At 35.3% G+C, this 10000-nt stretch overlaps 1 protein-coding gene across 1 annotated transcript; it reads right to left on the reverse strand.

Annotated features, from left to right (window-relative positions):
- Positions 1-1466: 1466 nt before the first annotated feature.
- LOC144971798 (uncharacterized) lies at positions 1467-2528 on the reverse strand. Its single transcript, XM_078912873.1, has one exon. The coding sequence runs from the start codon at positions 2526-2528 to the stop codon at positions 1467-1469; it is 1062 nt and encodes a 353-aa protein (XP_078768999.1).
- Between the last annotated feature and the right edge of the window lie 7472 nt (positions 2529-10000).

The raw sequence follows: 10000 nt of genomic DNA on the forward strand, positions 1-10000 counted from the left end.
GGAGGACGATGAGGACCACCACGAGAGGAAGGAGGTGGTGGTTGTAGCGGTAGCAATGGCGGTCCTGGCTGTAGGAAGTGTGGAAGAATGACGCAGGAAATTGTAATGATACAAAGTTTGAGATAATTTGTTAAAATATATAAAGGCAAAGGTCAATGATTCAAAATTGATAAAGCTTGTCGAAACCCATTGCTTCACAAAGCGTGTCAAATTTGAACTTTCTAGCACGCTCATAAAACCAATGAGCCCCAACAAGTAATCTAATGTTGATCAAAACTCTGATTTTAATGGAAATTGACACTTTGACGTGTTAAGCCATTGAAGAAATGAAAACGTTGACGCTACAAATAAACGATCAAATAAATTACAATGAAATGAATGACAGCTGCAATTTATTACACCGAAGAAAGGTCTGGTTGCCGTTAGAAAATTGACCATAAGATCATTGGCAGTCCATATATAATATTATTGTCAACAGTCCAATCGGTATTCCATTTCGTTGTTTTTTTGTTGTTGTTGTTGTTAAAGAGAAATAAACATGATATTGTGGAATATAATATACCCGGTAAAAATCTCAATACTGTAATGAAAAAAAGTAACCACAGCATATAAACCAAACCCAACTCTGCGATGGGCACCCCAAGGAAAGAGGGAGCGAGGTCGCCCCAAGGAGACTTGGAGACGTACCGTAGAGAGGGACCTAAAACAGAGAGGTCTGTCCCTCGTCATGGCACGAAGAATACCTGCTGACAGGACCAGGTGGAGATCCCTTGCATCGCCTCAAGTGCCAACAGAGAGGATTGAGTGAGTGAGTGAGTGGCTTTTAAAACATACTAAGTCGCATTTTCATCATTCAGAGAAAACTGTAATTCTTATATATATTTAAATATTTATTTGTCTTGTTTGCCTTATGAACCCATAATAAAATGGGTCATCAGACATGAAAATAACTGCACGTTGCTCTGAGTCTTTTGAAACATTTACTTTTCTCTGGTGATCCTGAGGTGTTCAAACGATCTCTAAGAGTCTAGAGGGTTAACTCATTTTCTATCTGGATGTGACTTAGCAGGTTTTGGGAATCATCTCATCGATTTATTGCGTTGCGTTGTTAGACTTGTAAGAACTAGAGCTAGCTCCAATGTAAATTAAAAAAGGAAGATATATAGATAACTGAGATACAATTAACATATTCTAACACGAAAGCGACGAAATTGAAAGAGAAAAAATTAACTTTCATCTCCTAATCCCAACTTAGATTTAAAATAAACAAGTCTTTTATAAATTTAACTTCCTCCCTCCCTCTAGAAATAAATAACAATGTAAAATTGAATGTAAGCTTCAATTTAATTACGAAAACATTTACATTATCCCTCCCTCTAGTAAAAAAAAAAGTCTTTGCATCTACTTTTTCCTCGTCATTTCCTTTCCTCTTCATTTTGCCATACCTATTCCTCCATCCATCACAATCATGTTAGGGTCTTTTTATTTTGACATCCTTTTTGACTCATTATATCTTTGAATGTATCTCTAAAGTTCTTATTGAGCCCAACGTAAACAAGGAAATTCCAGGAACTGTTAATGCTCACGATGATGTTCATGATCTTATAGATGATAATGGCCATGTTAGTCGCGTTGTCTGTCGTTAGACTGTATGCGGAAAGGTGTTTTGGCAAGTAGGATGGGATGGCGACGATAAGACACATAAATAAGTAAGCCATGCAGACGGTAAGAAGTGTTTGAGTTGTCTTTGACGTCGACGCAACTTTTGATGACGTCATTTTACTTCTTTTCCGCGAGGTTATTTTGACTTTGACGATGATGGCCACGCACCCAACGACTGTTATAAGAGGTGGGACCTTAATACTGAACAAAATCTCGATAAACAATGGAATGGCGTGAAAATCTTTATAAAATAGGTCAGATTTTAATATAAGACCCACAGATCTGTTTAGATTGTCGTCAAAAACATACTCAAATTTGTACCAGAAACACGTGTATGTCATGGTTGCTAACCAAAACACAACAATCGCCCCAATGACTGTCCAAGTCCTAGTAGGTGTAATGATCTGCCCAAACTTTAATGGCATGAATACAGCGATCAATCTCTCTATAGTAATTAGCATAGGGACACACAAAGCCGACAATCCAAAGCTGTAATCCATCACTAAAAATACTAAATACATTGCGTACAGAAATTCTGATACGGATTCTGAATACATAAAACGTCCGCCCCCCTGTACTGAGTAAAGTAAATTTGGAATGCTATTGTATCCTATAAGAAAACTTATGTCCATGAAAGCAAGCGAAATGAGCAGGATATTTGAGCATTTATGAAGACCGTGCTTCAAAAGGACGATGATGCTGAATGTGTTGAACACAACACCAACAATTCCAATGACGGGAGCAACACCGCATTGCAAGACGGTGGACAAGGTTTTTGCGGTTTCATCGCTGATCAACTGTGGAGTTTTATTTTCTTCTGAAAGTTTTTCCGTCGTTTGCAAACTGGTATTTTCGAGGGATCCCATGTCACCCGCTCAAGTGAAGTCAATATGGTCGTAAATACTTTGTTGAAAGCGTATTTATGGAAAAATGGATGATATTTTGGAAAATTACTTTGTGACACATCAATCATATGTTACCAATAGCATCAAAACAGTATTATGTCGGGATGGCTCTAACGCATGAAATTAAAATTTGAGCTTAACTTATAAAATTTGAGCCAAATAAATTCCTTGTGGGCGAGTATAAGCTCTGTTTATTAAGCTTGATAAGAATTAAATCTCGTTTGTTCTTAGCATTTTGGCTTTAAACTCAATTTTCTTCAACTGGTCCATTCTGACATATTACCAGATTGACTTGGCGAGTCATGTTTCAAATCGACATGTATTTTTTTTACAATGTCTATCAAGAGCTTAGAAGCCAGTAGAGCAATCTAAATATATTATGTGTGTTTTGTGCCCCAACAACAAAATGAATGTCCGTTCTTTAAAAAATAGATGAAAGATATACATATCAAACATTTATATTTTATCAAAGCAGTTGATATCTTCAATTATAATGCTGAGTAATAAGTGACTCTTTCATTTACCAATCATTGCCATGCACACGAAACCCTTGTCTAAAGTTATCAGCATTATCAATAAACTCATGTGTGTATTGAGATATACGTTTACGTTTGTTACCACTTAATTGAGTCACTTTGTTCAAATTGCAGGATTTCTTCAAATTAGTGTTATTTTCTAATAACAATTTAAAACAAAATAAAGTCTTTTCCCAATATCGTTATCAAAAATTTCCCGAGAAAATAATAAAGAATTATCGTTTTTATTTAAAAACATAAAATTTCTTTTGTAATTTTGAAACAAGGTGAAATTTTGCATTGATTTTTATAAAAATAACAGGATCGTTTGGTAAATAAACATTAAACAACATGTGATTGGTTTATAGTTTTTATAGTTTATAGTTTATAGTTTTCTAATTTATTAACGATAGTGCAGTTTCCGTGACCTACCTAAACATAAAACATACCGACCTAAACAAGCAAAAACTAAGGCTGTCATTTATCAATTTACTGTCTTATTCCATTAAATGAATAATCAATAATTCAAACTAGATTTTCTATTGGAAACTTTGTGCTTAATATTTCATTTTATGCCGCATTTACAATAACTTTAACATCCGTTTTAAAATAATATCGTGGCAGTTTTTGCGTGTTATTTGGATCTTTGGAAACATTTCTTATTTCATTAAAATATGCCATACATTAAAGTACATATTATTGCACTCTACATGAGAGTATGGTACCTAACAAGGTGCGATGCTACATATATATACATACACATTTATTATGATAAGAAGTGTAGGCAGTCAAAAAGATTAGTCCAGCGCCTTTTGTGTTCGGCCAAGCGTTCACATTCAGTGAGACGTTTGTTTTGGTTAGACTGTGTCTCCTTTGGTGAAAGGCTATGAGAATGCGCCTCAAGAGACGACTAAACTGCATGCAAAGAATGTGTCCAAGACATGGACAATAGAACATGATAATAAAAAGAATCAAGCGCCGCAGTCTTTCATGATGAGAGTGGGACATAAAATTCCAAACTACGGTCGGAGTAATGACATCTTGCTTAGTCTCTCCTACTCTCTTCAAATACTTTAAAATTCATTTCGGAAGAGATATGTGGATAAATGTACAGGCCCAACACAAGAAAACTTGTCCCGTTAGCTATCAAGAAGAAAGAAAATCTCATAGCTTGGCCATGTTACCAACGTGATGGGTTGGACAAGACCATGCTATTATGTGACCAATCGTCTCAAAACGGTATCATATCGAAGCGAACCTGATAATTAAACTTGACATTTGAGATTAACTCATTAACTCTTTTCTTACTGACAATTTTTAGGATTTTCCCCGAAATGTCATACTAACCCAACACAAACTTTAATTTCTTTATACTCAAACTTAGAGACAATAAGGGCATACTATATATAATAAATTATTATAAATTATGATAATTTTGTAAAGCGAAACAAGCTTTACACAACAAATGGCTAGATATAAAAAAGATTTTTCTTCAAATTTTGTGTTGTACAAAACAAATCTGTAAAATAATAAAATTCATTGTATCGTAACGAATGTGGTTACTTCCTGTAATTGGTCAGGGCGGGGTTAAATCTGAGTTTGTAATAATTGCTTTAATTAAGGAAAGTGGATTTTGTTTATTTATCGTTCAAAAGGTCTTCGATTCCCTAATTCCAATGATGGGTTCTTTGACAGACTGGCTGGGAACGGAAATAAACAGCAACACCATCAAAGCCAAAAGAGAGGAGTGGAGAACCATGGCAGCCAACGCGACCAAGCACGGCACAAGATGGTGAATTCTAATTTTATTTAAAGTTCAATTTTTCTCCAACTATTTCATTCCAACACCGGACTACTCGGAGCCCAAAAAGAACGACTGATTATTGTTCCCATACCTAAACTCTCACTAGCTGAAAAATCCCTCTCTTTCCGCCCAGTAATATGGAACAAAATAGACAAAGAATTCAAATACACCTTTGAGCTTATTAATTTTAGGAAATTGAAAGCATTCCTTTTCAGACAGGCTTTTGAGTAATAATATTCCATGCTTTTGTGTTACCTATTATCTTTGTATGAAATGGAAATATGGTTCCAAATGGCCTGCTGAGGAAATAAATGAAACATTGCGAAGTCCGTTGAGCACGGTAAATCTGTTGAAATACTCTATATTTAATGTTTACATCTATTTATTTGACTCTCATTTTTTTTTTGGATATAAGGTAACTTGATTTAATCCATATTTCCTTATTCAGAATTTATAATCGTTTTACTTCTTAGATGAAGGCGGTGGGTCACATAACAACAGCTATGGTGGAACGCTAGTTGGAGGAAAAGCGCAGGGATTATGAAATGTTCAAAAATGGATGTACAGAAATTCGACACTGGTCCCAATTATTTTTTCAAATAATAAAATTTACTATACACGAGGTTTGAAATTAATGCGAGGATGAGGAGAAGAATATACCGAGTTTAAGGACGATATGAATGTTACCAAGATGAAGAAGGAGAAGAAGGAAAAGGAAACATACGTTATAGTAATACCTTGTTCCAGTCTGATGTTAGCATTTAAACCGTTAAACCACGGAGGAGCAGTAGGATGATGAGGAAAACATGGAAACATGAAGTCAAGAGATCGGAAATTGATAACTTTAAGATTTCTACTTAATGGAACCAATAACCACCAGGTTGTTGATCTGACTTTAATCACCAATAAAAAAAATCAAATAGTGACAAATTAAATTGTAGTCATCTGTCGCGTGTGTCTGCTCTTTTCGGTCAGAGCATCGCTCATCTAGGAAGAGAGTTGGTGATAGGACACCACCTTGTGGCACGCCGAATTTGATGGTAACTGTTTGTTCCTTGTACTTCAACTCTAGCAACTCGATCACTTAGGTCGTTTTCGATCTATTGGAATAGTTTCTTCTTAATATTATGGGATTTCAATTTCAGGAGCAGCCCATTTTCCAAACTTTATCAACCCAGATGGCCGCAGTTTTCTTTTCTCCTTGGAATGAGTCTTCGAATTTTTTTAGCAATATATGTTATTTGTTCCTCTGTGACCCTTGTCTTCCTAAATCCTGCCTGTTCATCTATAAGTATATCTTTTTGTTTCATGTACCAGATTTGTCGTTTATTGATTATTCTTTTCTATAGTTTACATAAACAACTGGTGAGGCTGATTGGGCTGTAACTTGCTGGTTTATCTGTTGCCTCTCTCTTTCTTGATTGGGATAAGTATTGATTCTTTCTATTTATTTGGAATTCTTCCTATTTTCCATATTGTGTTAAAGAGTTGTAGGAGTTTTCTTTTGGCGCCTTCTCCTAGATTCATGAGCATTTCATTTGTTAGACCATCCTGTCCAGGAGATGTAAAGCATAATTTAATTCTTCCTTCATAATTTTCTTTTCCATTATTTCTTCAGCCTTGCCATTTTCATTCTCCCATTCATTTATTTCTTTTCTAATTTCCTTTGTTTTGCATTTTTCCTCTACTATGTCTCCTCTATATTGGAAATGTAAAAAAACATGTGCTGTTTGCTTTGGGGGAAGAGGGTTCCCTTGTTCTGATTTTAGTACAGGTGGTGAATAGCTGTTTGGTTCCTTGTTTAATGTTTTGATTAGGCTCTATAACTTGTTGCCATTTTTATCCATATCTAGAGTTTTTGTTTTCTCTATCCATGCTCCCCTTTTTTGGATTTAATGATGCAGATTTTAATCTGCTTTACACTTTTTTTGTACGAGTCCATATTCTCATCAGTGAGGTTTTTTTCCACTCTTTCTCTTGTTTCAGTAATTTGTTGATTCATGTCATCCAGTTCTTCTGTCCACAGATGGATATAATCTTTTCGAGCAACCCTGGGTGTACTTTTCATCGCTGCGTCAATTATTGCTGTTGTAAACTCTTTTGCTTTTTGATTAGTATTTCTGGATTTGTAGTTTATTTACTTTGTATTTTCGTCTGTTTACTTAAAAAAAACTGTCCACTTTGTCTTTTTGTAGTTCCATCTTAGTGGGATGTACTTCTGTTAGTTTTGAACTTGGCTTTTAATTATGTTATGTATAGGTTCGTGATCGCTTTCTGGAAGTTGTGGCTCGACATTTCTATTTGTTTTAAAGTCGATATCTTCGGAGACAAAAGATAGATCCTGGTTTGATGTCGTTCTCCAAGCCCTCGAGAATAATGTGTCTGCATTGTCTTCATCATATAGTAATCATAGATTTGTTTCTAGCATCCAGTCTTCTGGTTCTTTTCCTCTTATCAAAGTTGTATCCCCCCAGCTTGGAGAGAGACTATTGAAGTCTCCCAACACAAGACAATGTGATTTTTCAACTGGTATTCTGTCTAGTTTGAGAAGTTTGTTTTGTAGGCTATAACAATTGAACATAGTTAATTTCATTTTAACTATTATAATCATTGTTTAATTATTATTATTATTATTATTATTATTATTATTATTATTATTATTAGCAGCAGCAGCAGTAGTAGTAGTAGTAGTAGTAGTAGTAGTAGTAGTAGTAGTAGTAGTAGTAGTAGTAGTAGTATCATCATTATCATCACCATCGTCATCATAATCATTATTATATTTATCATTCTTCTTCTTCTTCTTCTTCTTCTTCTTCTTCTTCTTCTTCTTCTTCTTCTTCTTCTTCTTCTGCTTCTTCTTCTTCTTCTTCTTCTTCTTATTATTATTATTATCATTCATCGATCACCGACCGTAATGTTAGTGACATTGCCGACAACATCGCAACATGAAGTGAGTAAACATTCCATGAAAATCCTCTTAGCAGTTATTTACATAATATTTGATATCGAGTTAACGTGATATATTGTTGAATCGTTGACTAAATTAAATAGGGACTTTATAACCACGTCTCTCGGACATTCGTCATAATGCAAACAATGGCAGTGATTGGTAAACATAGAGAAATACATCGGTGTTACTATCGGTATTTAGTGTCCAAGCAAAATACCCACTGTTCTACCGTTTGGTCAATAGAACCAACACAGACAACAATCTATGTGTGAAGTTAAACGTTTATAATATGATCGAGAAAATCGTGTGAAAACTCGTCACCCATTTGGCGCTATAAAAACAATTACAACGATCAGAGAGAGGTAGATATCATTCACGTCATTGTTTATAAATATCTAACTTGTTTGTCCAGCACGTTTGAAGGTGTGTCACTAATTCCATGTTTTGATTTGTAAAAAATCTACTGGTTTGTGCACTCTTAACATCATCAGAGCGTTGCCATCGTTGCCACTTATAGATAGTATGCGCTTGGCTAAGAAGCTCATAACATTGCCATCCGGAAGTATAACGGACCAACACACAAAACTGTGTGTATCCATGGACGTTTATAGTCAGGTTAATACAGTTCAGTGAGCATTACTCATAAAGGTGGATGGCAAAAAACAATAACAAAGACCTGAGGGACGTCATCTTCGAACTATCTATAGCCTGACACTGGTAAAAAAATGACGTAAAAATATAAGTCTTTGGCCACAAAAGAAAACTCGGTTGGCGGAATGTTGTGAGTAAATTACCAAAGCGCATAACATCAATAGTCTGATTGAAATAGATATGCGCGTGGCCAAGAAGCTCATGACATTGCCATCCGGGAGTATAACTGACCAACACACAAAACTGTGTGTATCCATGAACGTTTATAGTCAGGTTAATACAGTTTAGTGAGCATTACTCATAAAAAAAAACAATATCAAAGACCTGAGTGACGTCATCTTCGAACTATCTATAGATAGAACGAAGATGACGTTAATCAGGTCTTTGTTATTGTTTTTGCCATCCGCTTTTATGAGTAGTTCTCACTAAATTGTATTAACCAGACTATAAATGATCATGATTACACACAGTTTTGTGTGTTGGCCACTTATACTTCCGGATGGCAATGTTGTGAACTTCTTAGCCAAGTGCATACTATCTATAGATATAGATAGAATGCGCTTGGCCAAGGAGTTAACAACATTGCCATCCGGAAGTATAACGGACCAACACACAAACTCTGTGTAACCATGAACTTTTATAGTCTGGTTAATACAGTTTAGTGAGAACAACTCACAAAACGCGGATGGCAAAAACAATAACAAAGACCTGAGTGACGTCATCTGCATACTATCTATAACGAAGTTGACATCACTTGGGTCTTTGTTATTGTTTATTCTCACTAAACTGGATTGACTAAACTATACACGTTCAAAGTTACACATAGTTTTGTGTGTTGGTCCGTTATATTTCCGGACGGCAATGTTGTGAGTTCCTTAGCCAAGCGCACATCATCTATGGTTTTGTGTGTTGGTACTTTTTTTTTTATCCAGCTGGCGGATTCTGTGAGTATTTTATCTTCATCAATATTGACTTATATAACAGGAGAAGAAGTTGGTTTGAACCGGGAAAATAATATTTTGTAACCGCCGATCAATTCATTCAGTGGGAAATGGGGTGGTTGATACTCTTCATACCTGGCGAAAGTCATGTTGATTTTGTTGACCTAAAATCTTGACATCCTGAAAAGTGGTTATAATTGATGGCTCAAGCTTTTACTAAGCAATGACCAATCAAAATAGTTCCTGCCATTTAGCCAGTGCCTCCTCTTGATTACTAATTTCTAGTAACGAAAAGGCCTGGCAAACATTCCTAAATTTTTAGACAAACAAATTAAAGATCAATCCCACAGTTAGTAAGTATTTATTACAATAGTTTGACACATTGATGAAGGAATTGCATCGCATCACCTGATTTTTTAACAATTGGATTCAGTCTGATGTCACGTCGCCCAGCGTGGTTCTAAACAAAGACAATCGGTACTTTTTCTTCTTCATGCTGGATAAAACTTTTCATATGTCATGTGAAGAATGTATAAAAGTCAAAACATGATCATATTTATAATGATTTTCTC

This window comes from Berghia stephanieae, chromosome 4, assembly GCF_034508935.2.
Source record: "Berghia stephanieae isolate SIO BIC M18660-M18661 chromosome 4, UCSD_Bste_1.3, whole genome shotgun sequence".
Lineage (NCBI taxonomy): Eukaryota > Metazoa > Mollusca > Gastropoda > Nudibranchia > Aeolidiidae > Berghia > Berghia stephanieae.

Bases quoted from the DNA above. Each gene is read 5' to 3' on its own strand.
- LOC144971798 (XM_078912873.1), bottom strand. From the start codon at position 2,528: ATGGGATCCCTCGAAAATACCAGTTTGCAAACGACGGAAAAACTTTCA.